Below are 18,029 nucleotides of genomic sequence, written 5' to 3'. Positions count from 1 at the left end.
TTTTAATATATAGGAGACAGTAATGAACAAAGATGAGAGGAATAATTTTTCATAAATCAAGCTGTATTTCTTTGTATCTACTATGATATTAAACCCTAGATATGTGCCAAATGTAGTACACCCTTGTCTCCTGGGAGACAATGTAGAAAGATTACAGTCCCTGTTCTAAAACAGAAGGAGGAGGATGAAGGAGGAGAGAGGAGAAGAAAGGAAGGAGGAAGAAGAAAGAAGCAACAGCAGCCAGAAGAAGGATGCAGAAAATGTTAAAGGGAAAATGTATTAATTTGGAACAAAATAATCACAATCTTATTTGCAAAGCCGTTGACTGTTTACCTAAGCATATATGTCTATTTAGTGTGCCTGTTTCTTGACCTATAGCCCCTTTTCACTGGAAAAAGGATTTATGTCATTCTGTTAAACTATAAAATCAAGTTAGACTGTGTGACTAATCACAGCTTAAATGATAAAACTTGTAATGAAGTATGATTGCAGGCCATCTCTATTCTTTACAGTAATCAGTCATGGTTAGTATACTCCATCTATCCTAGGTATAGTGGATTTGTTTCCTGACTCTAAAACAATAACCACTGCCTCGTGTCCCTAATCTCAGATTACTTTCCAGTAATCTTATATTTAACTTAAACATAAAATAATCATGTTTATGATACATTGGTTCTGTTTTCCCCATTTTCAGAGTTGCATTTGGAAACTGCACTGGGTTGGTTGTAGTGGATTTCATACAGAAGACAGTACTATTAAGTATGGGAACCATTGACCTCTATAGATCAAGTGACCTGTACCAGCGACAGCCCCGATCTCCTCGAAAAAACAAGCAGTTCATTGCAGGTAGGAAACAAACTAGATGGGTTTTGAACTCCATTTGCTCACTTGCTTTCTTTCAGATTGTCTTTCTTGCATGATGATTTTCAAATGCATGGTGACACTGACTCAACATGTAAATAAATGAACATGAACTGGGAAGAGGCAGCAATAATCTTTGAACAGGAATGGCAGTGCTGAAGTTCAGTTTGCTTTTGAAGTTAGGAAGCATCTTAAGTTTCTTAGGTTGGATTCCTAGGAAATACCAGAAAATAAGAACTTATTGATGTGAAAATTGGAACTTTGGTTGAAAAGCTGTTTTTAAAAATTAGGACTAAACAGTTTGACTTTCCTCTAATATCTTTAAGGCTTTTCAAATACACTTTAAGGTCATGGATCACTTTTCATTTTTAAGCAACTGTATTGTAGCCTTGTAGCCATCATTTTTTTTTTTTTACTGATGGTGACTAAATTGAATCGGATATATATATATATTATATTAATATATATTATATTATATACATTAATAAATACCATTCTCTGATATTTTATATTCTATGAAAGATGGAAATTTTTCTTAATAGGACAAGCACATTAATTTAACTACAAGAGAAAATAAATTTAAGGTTTAATCAGGATATGATGCCAAATTTTGATAGCCTGAATTATCTAAAATTTTACAGAAATTTCAGTATATATTCAAATAAGTGGCCTTAACATCCATAAATTTTGTGTTTTTATTATCTAGTTGGTTAAAATTGACTTAAAACTTTGCTTCTATAGCATTATACACTAAGATAGTGCTTTTTCATTTCCTTATTTTACCAAAAATTAACTGAATATTGAGACCTTTACTAAAGATACCTGTAAAAAGGATATTTTATAATATATGATAGTTGTTATTTTCCAAATTGCAGATGGGTCAATTTTAACATTAAATGAATTTCCTGATTGGACTAATGGTGTTTGATTGACATCTTTCTTTGTTAACTCTTTTTTTTTTTTTTTTTTTTTTTTTTTTTTTTTGTAAACTTTAATGCTTGGTAATTTAGACCCTTTGCAGAGGCACATTTGTCCTTCAGCTCTTGCCAGGTTTCTGTTTGGGATGTCAGATTTCAGAGTTATCTTAGTATCCTGGAAATTTTAGTTCTACAGTTCTGCCTCTGTCACTACTAGCTATGAAAAGAAAACCAGAGTAAGAACTATTCCTTCATGTTTGGAGAAGAGGCAGTGCAGTTGATTTTGAAAGTTCAGAGCATCTAAGACAGGAAGCTGTTATGGGCAGAGTACCCATTGGGTAGAAAAGCTGTAGAGCCTCTGCCAGCAGTCAGTTGTTTGTCTGATATCCACTTAGGGGCAGAAGAGTGAATGTTTGGACTAGGAAAATGTATGTAATTCAAGCCCATTGTGTTTTGACTATAATGATTACAGATGAGAACTTCGGTAGCTTAAATATAGGGGAAAACTGATAAAGTTGTAAACTCAGTCTCTATTTTATCTAATAAGGTAACTATAATAAAAATATGCTTTAAATTCAAAACAAATTAAAAACTAAAGAATCTAAGCTGTATTTTCAATTAATGAAAGATTAAATATGACAATTTAATATTAACAAAATATTTTATATGGTATTGCAAATGAAATAATTCCACCATGGTAAAAGCACATGAGAAGAATATGCCACCAACTTTAAAAGATACTTGGTTAAATAAATGGCTACAGCATTCTCATCATTCATCTATCACCTTTTCTAATTGATTTATTTTTAAAATATCTCCTCTCTAATTGATTGCCTAATCTTGCTACAATTTCTTCATCTTGGCTGTTCTAGATTCTGGTATGATATCACTTCCTTTCACTTTAGACTATTTTCTCTCTTTCCTCTGCCTGCTGCTGATGCTGATGCTCTGGCATGTTCCAAAGACAACTTTTGCATGCGTGGGCTGTCTAACTTTTATCCTGATTTAACGAAACGGATCCGTACTTCCTATCAGAGTAAGTTCTATAAAGATTAGGCAAATAGCTTTTTTTAAAAAGTCATCATGCTTTAGTTAAATCCATTCATGAGTGCTTAGTAATGTGTTTTTCATAAAACACATTCAACATGCATGCAAATTTTTGTTTTGTTATGGAAATGCAATCTGATGTTTTCATTTTAATTTCAGTATTTCAAATCATTATTGTCATGTACCCTCACTCACTTTTTGTTTCAGTGTACATTTCAAACCATGTCCTATTAGTCTAGTAGTCATTGTGTTTTCTTTTTAAGGAGGACGAGTTATGGTATTCTTAGAAATTATGAATCTGACATACTGTCAGTAACAATTTAGTGCTTTCTTATTTTGTCAGTGTTGTGATTTTGACCACTTTGAAACTTTATTCTAACTATCTTTTATAGTTCCTTGGGGATAACTAAATATTCCTAATTTATGTTGTCTTTTACTAAAATAGAATACTCTCAAACACAGTTCCATGGTGACTTTAGGTACCAAACCCTGTGACATAGAGGAATTAAAGTCTAACTAAAAGGTGAATAATATTAACAATTTCTATGGTAGCAAAAGAAGATATAAAGATGGATGAAATGAGAAATTATAAACATTGGTACAGAAAGCATGAGGGTGTGTATCACTAAGATATAACAATACAAGTGGTATTGTAAGTAGTTACTGATATGAAAAATGTTTATATTATGATATGACGCTAATATATTTCGTGAAAGTCAGGTTGCTTGCCAAAATATATAATATGGCATTATAGTTGCATAAAAATATACACACATGCACATAAACACACACACACGTGAACATGTATATTCTTGTAACCTGAATTTCTTCAGACCCACTCTCGTTAATTAAAGCACATCTCATTATAAGTTAAAACTCTACAAATTTAATGTTTCTGGCAGGAAGCTGGTTCCTGTGAGCCCTTCCAATCTCCTAGGAGTGCCCAGTGTGACTTGTTTTGCTCATGCTCTCTACCTTTCTACTCTACCAGTCACCCCTTTGCCCACTGTCCCTGCTCCAGGTGACTTGTATCACTTTTGGCATCTGTCTTGGCTTCTACTACTCATAAAGCAGGAAGAGATACTGGAATATTTCTTGACATTTTGCAATTATGTGAAGTTCAATTTCCATAAGTTTTTTATTGGGACTTAGCTATACTTCTTCACTCTCATATTTTCAGTGACTGATTTTACATTTCAGAGGCAAGATTGAGCAACCCAAAATTCATATGGCACACATTGCTGTCTCTGTGTGCATTTTTAAAAGTTTACTGATTCCTACTCTATACCATTTTTTCACACCTATCCTCTACAACCACATAAAGTTTGCAACTTTCCTTTGTTAGTTTCAATTACATCTGAATACCATTTTAGCCTCCCCAAATGTTCAAGAGTATGAGATTCAAGTTTTACCACGTTCTCATAGACTGATTCCCTGATGTTTTCTATAGTAAATGTGATGCTATTTTGTTGACTAGAGCACAGAGAATGAGTGCTGGCTCTGAGCATCCCAGAGTTCATGATACTCATGATAGCCATACAGGAAGTATTAGGAAGCTTTGAGAATTGCTGGAGATTTTTATATTCCCCCATAAAAATAAGGTCTAAGCTTTTAAGCTTATATTCTAAATTGTAACTTCCTTTTTCTTGTCTATAAAAATAAGTTGCTGAACCCAACTGTTTTCCTACCCTTGTGATTTACTCACGTCTCCTCTCCATAAATGGCCTGCTTGTTTCATTTCCTATAATAAACCTTTTGTACTTCCATAAGCTCCCTTGTGCCAATTTCTTTAATTAAATGCCTATGGTACACAAGCTTGTACACAATATGTCTGTATTGTTTCAATTCATTTATATAGCTGTGTATTTTATATTTGTATGCTACATCACAAGAATCTGAAAACTGTATCAGCTACTTTTGAATTTAAATTCAACAAATGAAAATTCAAATTTGAAAAAATTAAATTCTTTATGTCCTCTATGTCCAGCACAAGTTCTGAGCTTAGCAAATAAATGATGATGGAGTAAGACAGAACATGGCAGATAGCTATCTTGTTGCCGTGAACAGGCAGGGAACTTCTCATTGGATAAATAGGAGAGCTAACTCTTGTCAATACTGAATTAATTGGAATTTTGAAATAATTATCAGATTTTTTCTAACCAGAGACCTAGATAGAAGAGAAGTAAAATCGGGTCCTTACAATATAGAACTTAAGTAGGATTTTCATGTGTCTGCCAGTGGTCTATGTGGCAGCCTGTATAGATCTGAAATTTATAAATGGTTAAATTTCCTTTCTTGATGATACATATCCTATGTTAAGAAGGGGGTTGATTCTTTAATGACTCAAATATATTCATTAGAAATAAATTGTTAAAAAATTTTAGTTGGTATAATCTGATTGTATTTATATAGTCCTATATTACTATAATAGAGATGGTACATGAAGTGCTTCTCCTAACCTTTAGGACTGAATCTCTGTGTTGTTCCTGTTTGTGGAGAGAGATTCCATTTCTATGGACAGTTCATCTTACTCTGATTATACTAGTCCAGTGGTTTTCAACATTTCTAATGCTGTGACCCTTTAATACAGTTCTTCATGTTGTGGTGAACCCCAACTAGAAAATTATTTTTGTCGCTACTTCATAACTGTAATTTTCTGTTATTAATCATAATGTAGTCATCTATGTTTTCCAATATCTTAGACAACTCCTCTGAAAGGGTCATTCAACTCCCAGGGGGGTCGATACCCACAGATTGAGAACCATTATGCTAGTCAATTTGTTTATTTAATGGGCATTATAACACTTTGAAGGAAATGGGGATTAGTTGATATATTCCTCTACAGATGAGAAAATTAACATTGAAAGAGATGAAATTTTTATCTTAAAATCCTAAAGGACAGTCAGACAAACTGACCTCAACATGACTTTAAGAAGACCATGGGCTCTCACTGTATTACTCTGTACCTCTTCTTGCCTCTTAAGTTTTGATCACATTAGGAAGCAAATCTATCATCCTATAAACAAAAGCCATTCTCTTCCTCCATATCACCTATTATCAATAAAATTACATTCAAAGTTAAAATAATTTTAATTTGTTTTTCCTATTTTTGAAATAAAGAATTAGGTAAAACACTCCATAAATGTCTCTTATTTTTAAATAACTTTTTTATTCTGTCATATCAATTTTGTTCTTGAAATAATGTCACATTCACATATGAATGATTTTGACTTTTATGCAATATCTTAATTTGAACTTTTTCTTGGTCCATTTTCCTGATTATCTAATCATCTAGTTTAGGATCCAAGAAGCTACATTTTACAAGCCTTTAAATTCTTGACTACAAATCTCTTGTATCATAAAATAATACAATTTTATAACTGAAAGAAATGCCCATATTTAACAAATTACTGTTTGTGGAAGCAGCGAAATGCTTTGGAAAGAGCAGCACACACATGTTCAAATTTAGATCAAGGTCTAGTTTTTTCAGCTTACTAACTAGTTATTGTAGTCTTAAAGAAGATACTTAAATGAGATTTCTTCTCATATGTAAAACAGCATATATATCATTATCTCTACCTCCCTTAAAGAGTTACAGAACTCTTCTGGTTGATTTTGTAAAAGACCTTCTATAACTATTAAATATGTTTATTATTAATGTGTGCTACAACTGAGTAGCAGATGGTTAAATAGAGAAGTTGTAGAGTTAAAACTCCATCTGCCTGTTGGTGCCTAGTGTTCTGATTCTGAGAATGTCAGAACTGTTGCCAGTTAAAGACTGGATTGCACGCCATTGTAAGTCAAAGGAATTTTGAAGATACATTTAAGGTAAAGTATGGCTAGAAACATTTGCTTACACATCAATGTATACATGAAGAGATCCTTTGAGATTTCAGTTTTTCGGTGTTCATCGAATGAAATTTTTTCTGATTAGGGAATGGCAGGGTGTCCACAAAATGTATATAAGAAAAAAAAAAACACAAGAAAATGAGACAAGAAGCTAATTATAAAGAAAAGGAAAAGGTAGGTGTAAGAGAACTGACTAGTAAGGAAGGGCAAAATTAAACATCTGGAAGCACAGAGTGCAGAATGGAAGAAAAGGGAAAGGGGGTAAGAACAGAAGGGGTGTCTCAGACAACAGAAAATACCAGCATAAATTGTGATAAACAAGAAGATTCACTCATTCAGCTTTTCTTTCTATTTATTATCTCATACAATTCATTCCAACTACAGCCCCCCTCCCTCCACTCCTCCCTGTTCTTTGCACACCTCCCCTTTCCACCAGATCCACTGCTCCTCCATTTCCCTCAGAAAGGAGCAGGCCTCCAGAGATGTCCAAGATACAACAGGACTAGGCACGAACCCTCAACTACTGTGTGAAACAACTTTCTTGGGCATTGAGTATACAGTGGTAAGAGGAACAATCCTGGTCATTTACTTGCAATTACTGTTGACAATACACTTAAATAAATCTATAGATGGAGTCTTATAATTGAAAGATAGCAATGATAATGGTGGAGAAATGAGATAAGAGGTTAATTATAATTCTGTTTTTATGTTTTATCAGAGAAAAGCCTATTCAAGAAGGAAATACATAAGTGAAGCTTTGCAAGACAACAAAAAAGCAGTCTGAGCTTCTAGTTTCTAGTTCTAAACAAGCTAGAGCCAGAGCACTAGATTGTATTTACTGCCAGAAATAACCAAAGCGAATATTAAAATGACAAAATAGGGAAACAGTGGTTTAGTTTTTTTACAACCATGACAAAATGATGTTAAATGATTATCTCTGGCATAGGGTGACAGAGGAGGTAAACCCAAAAAAGGCTTCCACGAACTGATGCTTTCTAGACTATAACAAAAGGAAGGGAGGTCCAGGAGAAAGCCAAGTGGCCCCTTAATCTAGGAATAAGCAGGTGAGGAACCTGAAAAGCCAGGGCTAAGTCGAAAAGCATTCGGTGTAAACAAATGATCAGTATTTGGATTGGATAAACTGTTAAAAGGAACTTTTCATTCTCATTTTAAAGAAAATATTCCACCATAAAGTTATGTGAACATGAAATAATCTATTCAGAAAGAGATTTGTGATAAGGGAGGAGGGAAGATACTAAAAGAACAAAATTCTTAGGAAGGTGAGGCCATGGGAATCAACACATGTGCCTAGACTGGCATTTCTATACCATACAGGGCCACATACAAACTATGTGACAGCATTGCAATGACCTATCAGTTTATAAATGCAATGAAAAATACTTATTAAATATCTCTAAAGATAAAATATGAATATGAAACATTGTTACATTAAAAATAATCATAAAAGGGAGAAAAGAGTCAAAACTAGGATATAATTGTATCAGTCACTTTACTATTTTTCCATATTTCCTATGAGGACAGAGCACCATTTCCATAGTCAGAAAAAATGTATATTTCAAAAAACTATTTTAATAGTTTCATTAACTAGTAATAACTATGAAATCTTTATTTTGAGTTTGGGATACATTGTAACTTAACACATGGAAATAGTTTTACCATTAAGTCCATTTTGATCATGACTTTTGGTGAAAAAACTAGACAGACAACATATTTAGTAAGCAACACAGAAATAGGTAAATGAAGCTCAGCTGTGTGTGTGCTCCAGCCTGTGTAAGTGCTTACAAGTGGGGGTGCACGCTCATATGTCTGTGTGTGTGGGGGGAAGCCAGTGGTCAATCGCAGGTGCCATTCTTCAGGGGTAATCCACACTGTGTGTTGGCCCAGTCAGCGTCTCCAGCACTGAGATTGCAGGGATGTGTCACCATACAGGGCTTTTCTATATTGGTTCTGAGAATCATACTCAGGTCTCCATGCTGTGTGACAGACACCTTACAGAATAATCTGTCTTCCAGACTTAAAGCTATGTTTTTAATTTCCAGGTTTTTTTTAAAGTAAATTTATTTACTTTTATTTTATGTGCATTAGTGTTTTGTCTGCATGTATGTCTGTGTTAGGGTGTCAGGTCCCCCTAGAAATGGAGCTATAGACAGTTGTGAACCACCATGTGGGTGCCAATTAAACCCAGTCTTCTGGAAGAGCAATTATTGCTCTTAACAACTGAGCTATCTCTTCAGCCCCTAAATTACAGTTTATTTTATTTTGTGAAATGTCCTAACGTGAAATTCCATACTACTTACCTGTTTAATACATTGTAATTACCCAATCTCATCTCTCCTACATCCAAATAGCTGGGCAATTTATTTAATGGCCTGTGCCTCTCTTCTTATCAGTATAATAGGAGTAATAACATAACTTTTCTCATGTGTTGTTTGATATAAAAGAGATAACTTATATAAATTACATAGCAATGTACTAAGTACAAACTATTACATGTAATAAACATGTGAGCATTAGGCATTCATAATTTTGATTATTCAAAGTTAGCCAAAGTTATTCAAGTCTCTCTAAAATCTGCAGATTTTTTCCAACCACACACATTACTTATAAGTCATAATTCTTTTTTTTTCTGTCTATTATCTATCAGTTGTCCCAAATTAACTTTTCTTAATATTTCTAGCTTATTTAATCTCTTCCTTTTCATATCCTATTTCTAATTGGATGTCATATAACAAAGACTGTCCAAGTGAATAAAAATTCAAGAACTATCTAAATTAAGGTCATAGTGCATCTGTAAATTCATATTCAGTATTTATTTAGTAATAAGTATTAATAAACTTCATTGCATCCACTTTTATCTCTGGGGCAAAAAAATGTGCTCAAGATCATTTAAATTAATTACTGTTTACTTTCAGTTAATAATAATGCTTATATCAGTAAATATCATAAGTATATAATGGCTGAAAACAGAAATGTAAACATTGCATAACTAGTTAAAAAAAAATCTCGAAATTTTCCAGTGAAATTTCAAAATTCCCTAAGAATATGATGGAACAGAATGATTCCTGTGACCTTAAATTTTTATCCTACCATATTTATGTTTAGAAACACAAAGATTTATGATTGTGTTAAGTGTCAGTAGTACAGTAACAGTGTAAAAGTGTGCAGACAAGGAGAAGTAGCTCATACATACTGAATATTTTAAGGGTTTTATAAGTACACAGTGTGAAGTGTGTGCAATGATAGAATCATCAGGTGATATGTCTCTCAGAGCATACTCTGCCTATAAACGATGAAAAACTTCCTGCAGTATGATCTATCTCCAAGGCAGTTTGTACTTCCTGTATGCAGCTCTCTTGGCAGGTGTCCCTTGGCTCTGGCCTATCCAACATCTTTAGGTCTCTATTACTTCATCATATCTCGGGCTTAATCTTCACACAATGGCCCTTAAAGGTCTTCATATAGGTACTCCAACCCTGCCACACATTGCCTAGCCTCGAAGGCTGAAACCATGGAAGACGAATCCATGATCCCCTCAATCTTGTATTTCTCATGCCTCCAAAACCAGTGCCACGTGGATAATACTGCTAAGTTCTGCTTCCAGCTAAAATAGAGTATGGTCCCTTTGGAACACAGTTAAAATAGTCTCTTGTAGATGGCATTTCTGTTCTGCCTGGTCCTGTAGCTGTTTAGTCCCAAATAAATACACAGAGACTTATATTAATTATAAATTGCTTGGCCAGTGGCTCAGGTTTCTTAGTGGCTAGTTCTCTCTTAGTTATTAAGACATATCTATTAATGAATGTATTTCCACATGGTCTTGGACTTACCAGTGATCCCCATTGCCCTTTCTTCCACGGCAGCTACATGGTGTCTCTCTGGTAGCCTTTCTGCATCCTCGCCCAAGAATTCTCGTCTGCTAGCCCCACCTATACTCCCTGCCTGGTTACTGGCCCAATCTGTGCTTTATTCATCAACCAATAAGAGAAACATATTATTCACAGCTTACAGAAGGACGTCCCCCCATCAGTCTCTGTATGCCAAAGCTATAAAACAAAACAAAACAAAACAAAAAATCTCTAGGGCAGTGGTTCTCAATCTTCCTAATGCTACAACCCTTTAATAGAGTTTCTCATGTTGTGACCCCCAACCATAAAATTATTTTCATTGCTACTTTATAACTGTAGCTTGCTACAGTTATGAGCCATGTAAATATCTGATATGCAGGATATCTGATATGTGACCCCCTGAAAAGAGGTTGTGACCCACAGGATGAGAACCACTGTTCTAGGGACTGACCTTCCATGTGCAGAAAAGCCCTCACACTCTCTCTTGTCACAAATGACTTTAGTGCATGAGGTCTTAGCCTCAGAATACCTTTCCTGTTGTTCCAGGGCAGAACAGGTGGCTTTTCTTTAATGACACTAATCCCTTTAACAACTTCCTAGTGTCCTTTTTTCTCTCCAAACAGCAGTTTTTATATCTTTCTGACCTACTTATTGTTTCTTTTTCACTATAGACATGTTTAAGGGTAATCATTCATAACAAAAGGCACAAACTGAACATTATATTGTCTTAAAATCTACTCTACCAAGATAGTCTATTTTTAATGCAGCCACATGCAAATTCTCAGGACATGGGCAGAGTATATGCAATTCCCTGATCAAAATCATACAAATGCCCCTAACCCAATTCTTGATAGAGTCCTTGTTTCTTATGTGCTTGGCCTGCATTGTGTTTCTCTCAGCACCCATATCTTCCAAGTTCCTACTGGAACAGCCCCTTAAGCTCTGTGTAAAGCATTCAGCTGCTTTTCCAGTTCAAAGTTCCACATTCTTCCACAAAACAAAGGCCTAAAAATCACATGACCAGGGTTACCACAGCAGTCGCCCCATCTTGATACTGATCTGTTTTCAGTTGCTGTGATCCCGTGACAAAAGGAAAGGTTTATATTGGCTTACAGTTGTAAAGGGCCTGCAGTCCTAATGGCAAGGCATGGTACAGAGCCCTAAGACTGTGTGAAGTGAAGCACAGAGAAGGAACAAGAAAGAGGACATGCTATAGAACCTCAAAGCCCTTCAGCAGTGGCATAATTCCTGAGCCAAAGCTCCACCTCCTAAAGGCTGTATAACCTTCCCGACAGTGCCTCCCGTTGAGATTAATATTCAGATGCACAGGCCTGTGGGGAGCATTTCACATTCCAACCACAGTAACACTTCTGGCATTTGTTACATAAATAGCATACATAAAGGTTATAAGGAGGAATAGGAACAAAGGCAAATTTAATCACTCACAGTATCACTCAAATACTTCTGGGTATGGAGACATAGCTAAGTGCAAACTGAAGAGTTATGAACAAAGTGCGTAAGGTTATCCATCAAGAATAGGAAACTATGATGAAGGCTATTCTATGAATGCTATAGGAACACAGAGTTGTAGATGATGAGAACCACAGAACATAGCAATGTGTCCTGACTTATCCTTGAATTTGTCCAGAAGTGATAAAATGGAAAGAAATAAATACTAGAAATAAGACAGTGGTGTAGTGTCTGTTGTAATTTGATGACACCAAATAAGTTGCTTACTTATATAAAATACTAAAAACAACGATAAAATTTTTAAATCTGTAGTATCTCTATAAAGATCTTTTTAAAATCCTCAAGTAGAAGATTGTAGTATGCCTTTTTTTTTTCCTGCTACAATTAAAAAAGTACACGACCATCCCCAGAGATTTTATTTTTTATTGTATGTTTATGAGTGTTTTCCTGAATGTGTCTGTGTACCTCTTGCATATAGAGACTGGAAGGGGGCATTGGATCCCCCCATAACTAGAGTTACAGGAGTTACAGACTGTTGTAACTACCATGTTGTGAGTTGCCATGTGGATGCTGGTAATTGAACCTGGGTCCTCTGGAAGAGCAACCAGCACTCTTAACTGCTGAGTCATCTTTCCAGCTCCATACTGAGCAATTTTTGTGGCCTCTCTTATGCTTTTTTTGTTTTCATCTGTGGAGTGGGGTTACTATAATTGCCTCATGGTATTAAACTGGCATTTAGACTATGTCATACCTGGCTAAGGTAGATTTTCTTTTCTTTTTTTAAATTTATTTATTTATTTTACATGTTGATCCCAGTCCCCCTCCCTCTCTCTTTCCTTCTTCCCTCTTACCCTCTCTCCCCCCTCACATGCACCCTGACCACCCTCCCCTCCCACACACCCCCATTCCACATGTAGGGCTTTGCCATCCAGGTGGGGTCATATAAATCTGTCAAGTCATGTGAAGTAGGGACTAGGACTTCTCTCCTGTCTCTAGGTTAAGGGAGTATCCCTCCATGTGGGATGTGTCCACAACATCCTTTTGTGCATCAGGAATACATCCTGGTTCCACTGTCTGAGGTCCCTTAGACTGCCCAAGCCTTCTAGCTAAGACCATTGTCAGGGGGTCTGAGTCAGTCCCATGCTGGATTCCCAGCTATCAGTCTGGTGGCCCGTTAGCTCCTCCTTGTTCAGGTCAGCTATCTCTATGTGTTTCTGCAACCTGCTCTTGTCCTCTCCCTCTGCATCTGGATTCTAGTTCGACTCAGTGTTTAGTTATGGGTGTTTGCTTCTGTTTCCAACAGGTACTATATGAGGGCTCCATGATGGTGGATAAGTTAGTTGTTGATCTCACTATCAGGGAAGGGCATTTATAGTAGCCTTTCCACGGATGCTCAAATTGTTAGTTGGAGTCAGTCTTGTAGGTCTATACACCTTTCTTTAGGTTCAGTTTTCTCTTCAGACCAATAATGGCTCCCTCTTTTATGTTCTTTCTCTCTCTCTTACTCTCTGTCTGTCTGTCTCTCTCTCTTCTGTCTTCTATCCCTACCCTGACTCAATCTTCCTAGTTGCACCTGTTTTCCTCTCCTTCCCTTCTCTTTCTCCTAGTTCTCTCTCCATTCACTGCCCTCCCCCCACTTTCCCTGTGGTCTGGGGGACTTGTCCCTTCCCCCTTCTGTTAGGGACCTTATATAAATCTCTTAGAATACACCTTGTATCCTAGTTCCTCTGGCAGGGTGAATTTTAGGCTGGTGAGCCTTTGTTCTAGGTCTAAAATCCATATATATTTTAAAGCACTTTCTATTTCCTATTATTCTTGGCATATTTGCTAAGGAATTTGGTCATTTACTAAAGTAGTTAAATGTATATAATAAAAATAATTTTGTCTTTATACCATCCATGTTTAATTACTCTTTGTATATCAGTAAGTTGTTATCATCTATTTATTCCTGTATCACAGGTTTTTCAAATAATTAATGTAAGATGGATATGGTAAAGTAGTTTTCACAAATAAATTAAAAAAGCAATTACAAAGTATGAATTACCTATAAAGTGTCAGCAAAATTTATCTCTTTTCTCCCTCTCTCTCTTCATGCCCCATTATATTTTAGGCTTAACAGAGCTGAACGATAGTCCAGTTCCCCTGGAACTTGAGCGCTGCAAGTCTCCCACTTCAGGTAAAAATAGTGGTATTTTTCAAACTTCTGGTAGTTACTATAGTAAGCTGTTGATATATTTTCATAATTCTTTTAAAATTAGTAGTTAATTCAGTTTCTGAATTTTAATCATAAGTAGCTTTGTTTCCAAAATAAATACAAATGAATGTCTTTTAAAAAATTCTTGACCCAAAATAAAAATAAGATCAGAAATATGAATGTAATACTTTAAAATTTCCTTAAAAAAGATCATTTTCACATAGTACATAAAAATCTGTCAAATGAAAATGGGTAATAGATACAAAACTTTATCATCTCTTGGTATAGCTAAACTTGTGAGAAATATACACTTTAGGTACAGAAAAAAATATAACATACACCTGGGTCACTATCTATGGCATGCTTATTTATTGATAAATTAAAATGAAATCTAATGTGGCAGGAAATATATTGTGATAAAGGGTGAGCCCACTAATTGTACATGTAACAACATGAGGAAAGAGATTCCTAGAGATAAATATTTAAAGCATATACATATTTTAATAAATATATTGGCATGATAGGATTCTGAGTGGTTATCTATTTTTTTAAAAAAAATCTGACTATATACTATCTTAAAAAATTGAAATTATTTTTAAAATCTCTATTGTGAATTTTCTATAATGAGTATATAACATTGGATAAAATGTTTAGCACTTAATTATCATGTATATTTTTGATAGTGGATAGATCCATTCCTACTATATTTCAAAAGAAGTGATTGATATGTAGCTAAATGGTAGAGTGCTTACCTAGCATGTACAAGCAAACAAACAAAAACAACCTTTTTTTTCCCAGAATAGCAAAAGATATCATTACTTTTATTTACATATTCATTGTATATGGAATTGCCAAATTTTAATAATGCTTTTAAAGCATATATCTGAATTTTAGAAATTATTGCAGCATTTATTCAATTTGTTGTACCCTTCACAAGTTACTAATTCCTTTTCCTTGCTCTTCAGGCGTCTAGCCTATGTAGAACCTTCTGTATCCTATGTGAAATTTTCTTTTGATAAGAACTTTTCATTCCATTTTACTGCTGTTTTAAAAGATAATTTTATGTGTATGTGTTTGAGCCTACAAGGATATATGTGCAGGAGATTGCAAAGACAGACAAGGGCATCAGATCTGATATTGCAAATATGGGCAAGTGGTCATTGTATTCTGGGAACAAAACTGCTTGCTCTGCAAGAGCAGTGCTGTTCACCACTGAGCTATCTCTCCAGCCCCATGTTGATTTTATTTTGATTGTCTAATGCACCTGTCGTTTTGCACCTCATTGGCACCATCGTGATTTAGAAAATCATTGCCTCATACCTAGAGTAACACAAAAAATGTCCTGGCAAATGCTTTTGTCTTTTAAAACTCCCTACAGTTCATTTTCTGTATCATGTCGTAGAATTAACTTCCTTAAAATATTACTTGGGTCATATTTTCTTATAACTGGTAATCTTTCACATAATTCAGAGTCCTTTATCAGATTGTTTTAGCAACCTAACTTTAAATTTCTTTCCTTAACCTGAATTTGAATAAGAAACATTGAACTCTCCCTTCCATTCTGGTCTTCATGCATTTCCATCCTCCTGAAAAGCTAAATCTTATTATTTTTTAATTTATCTTTCTAGGCATCCATTTTAGATCCCTGTTTTGTATAATTTACTACAATCATGCCTGCATCAACTTTCAGTATAGTTTGTGTTCCAATTTCACTACATTAACCATTCATTTATTTTTATAATTGTATAAAATTTAGTTGGACGCATGCATCATAATTTATCTAATTTGTTCAACTATTAAGTACATTATGTTTGCTATATTCTGCTACTACAAACTGGTGCTGAGAGAAACCTAACTACATGACTCATTTTAAATTTGTGTAAATGTATCTAAGAGATAAATTTGTAAAATTAGAGTTTGGGGGTCAAATATCATATGCTGTTTAATTTTTGTAGATATTCTTATGTTTCTGTCCTCAAATCCTAAATGACATTCAAATATTGGTTACATTTTTTATTTATAACTAATTAATAGATTAAAGGAGTATGTTGATGTAACAATTTACATTTTACATGCTGTAAGTTATGTTCAACACTTTTTTCATATATTTAAAAACTTAATTTTCTGTACACTATTTGCTCAGTAGGACTTTGTCATGTATTGATATTGACTTAATGGTGGGAAATCCAAATAGTTTCTCAATTTAAGTTTTAATTTTGTTTGTTGTATTTTTTCTCTTGGGCACTTTTATATAAAAAGACATCAATATTTTATGGCATACCTTCCTCTCTCTCTCTCTCTCTCTCTCTCTCTCTCTCTCTCTCTCTCTCTCTCTCTCTGTTTGCTCATATGTTTGCTCATGTTTTTGTGGGTGCATATGTATATTTGTGTGCATGCACATTGAGGCCAGGGGTCAACCTTAGAGGTCTTTTCTTAGGAGCTGTCTACATTGTTCTTGAGGCAGTCTCTCACTGGGACGTAGAGCTTACCAATTAGCATAAGCTAACTAGCCAGTGGGTCCCAGATACCTGCTTCCCCAGCACTGGAATTTTACAACCTGCCATGATGTCCAGCTTTTTATGTGCATTTGGGGATCCAATTCAGGTCTCTGTGCTTATGCGACAAGTCCTTTACTGATGAGCCATCTCCCTGCCCTTTCTTCTTTCTTTTTGCACAAGGGTTTAAGTAATTGTTGAGATTACTTTTTATTTAAAGTCTAGGTGACATTTCTCTATTACAACAATTATTCCATGTATCCTTTATAATTATGCTTTCTCTTTAAAGAAATTTATCCCCATTGATGGGCATTTTTTTTTTTTTTTTTTTTTTTGGGTTTGGCCTTAAACAATGTTTTACTCTTGTTTATTTTTAAAAGGTCAATTTCAGGGTTCAAATTTCATAACACAGCAAGTACTTTTTTTCTTAGGGTATCTGAGGGTGAATGAACCCACACACGTGCTGTTCTGAACAAGTTTCTTTATTTTTCTGCTTTTATTCTAATTATCCTGTCCTAATTCTAATTCATCCTAGCTTTTTCTCCTCTAGCCTAAAAATTCTGTTCTTACAGGATGCTTGACGCAAAGAAAAAGTTACAAGAGTTACCCCTCATTGGTCAAAAGTATATTCCTAGTGTAAGTGATAAGGAGCTAAGCCATTTACCATGGCAATACGTAGGTTTTAAGGTGTCAGGGGTAATATTGTGACCAAATTTTTTGGAGGGGGTGCACAGTGCCCAGTGACAACTTTGATTGTCTATTGTTAAGAAGATTTGGCAAGCAAATAATTGGCATGCTTTTCTTGGGGTGCTTTGTGTAGCAGCCTTGGTTGGACACCTGTGACTCTGACCTCGTGCATAGCTGTAACATTTTAAACTTATGATCTATTTACAAAAAGCCTTTAGTCTAGTTTGAACTTGCTCTGAGGTAAAAGTGAGCTAATTATGTGCAGTTAGTCTGAGCAAAAGGAACAAAGCAGGCTTTTTAGTGTCTATAGCCCTCATGGGACAAATAGATCTATGCATGAAGCATATCCTAGTATATTTTATATACATTAAAATTATACAGATAAATGAAGAGTAATTTTATGTAGCTATAAGATTGAGATGTTATAATGAGATTACATATACACATCACATGAGATCACACATTGCAATGCAGGTATTAGAGAGACACCAAGCTGCCTTAGCAAAGTTGACCAGCAGTTTCCAGAATCGATGGTCCTGCTGTAATGTCCTCCAACAATTTTATTGCTACTTTTTTTTTTTAAGGACAGTAGTGGTTGACTTTCCCCCAGATCCCTGAGCTATCTAGTCTCAGGTTCTTGATC

At 34.9% G+C, this 18,029-nt stretch overlaps 1 protein-coding gene across 1 annotated transcript in view; it reads left to right on the top strand.

Annotated features, from left to right (window-relative positions):
* The window catches only part of Stxbp5l (syntaxin binding protein 5L), a 223,895-nt gene that overhangs the window by 159,836 nt on the left and 46,030 nt on the right, over window positions 1-18,029 (top strand). The window contains exons 19-21 of the mRNA XM_051191450.1: window positions 695-846; window positions 2,743-2,814; window positions 14,121-14,186. Coding sequence (XP_051047407.1) covers window positions 695-846; window positions 2,743-2,814; window positions 14,121-14,186 — 290 coding nt within the window. The remainder of the gene's footprint in view (window positions 1-694; window positions 847-2,742; window positions 2,815-14,120; window positions 14,187-18,029) is intronic.

This window comes from Phodopus roborovskii, unplaced genomic scaffold, assembly GCF_943737965.1.
Source record: "Phodopus roborovskii unplaced genomic scaffold, PHOROB, whole genome shotgun sequence".
NCBI classification, from domain to species: Eukaryota; Metazoa; Chordata; class Mammalia; order Rodentia; family Cricetidae; genus Phodopus; species Phodopus roborovskii.
The sequence above is the reverse complement of the archived record's forward strand: the minus strand, read 5'-3'. Positions and strand labels throughout refer to the sequence as shown.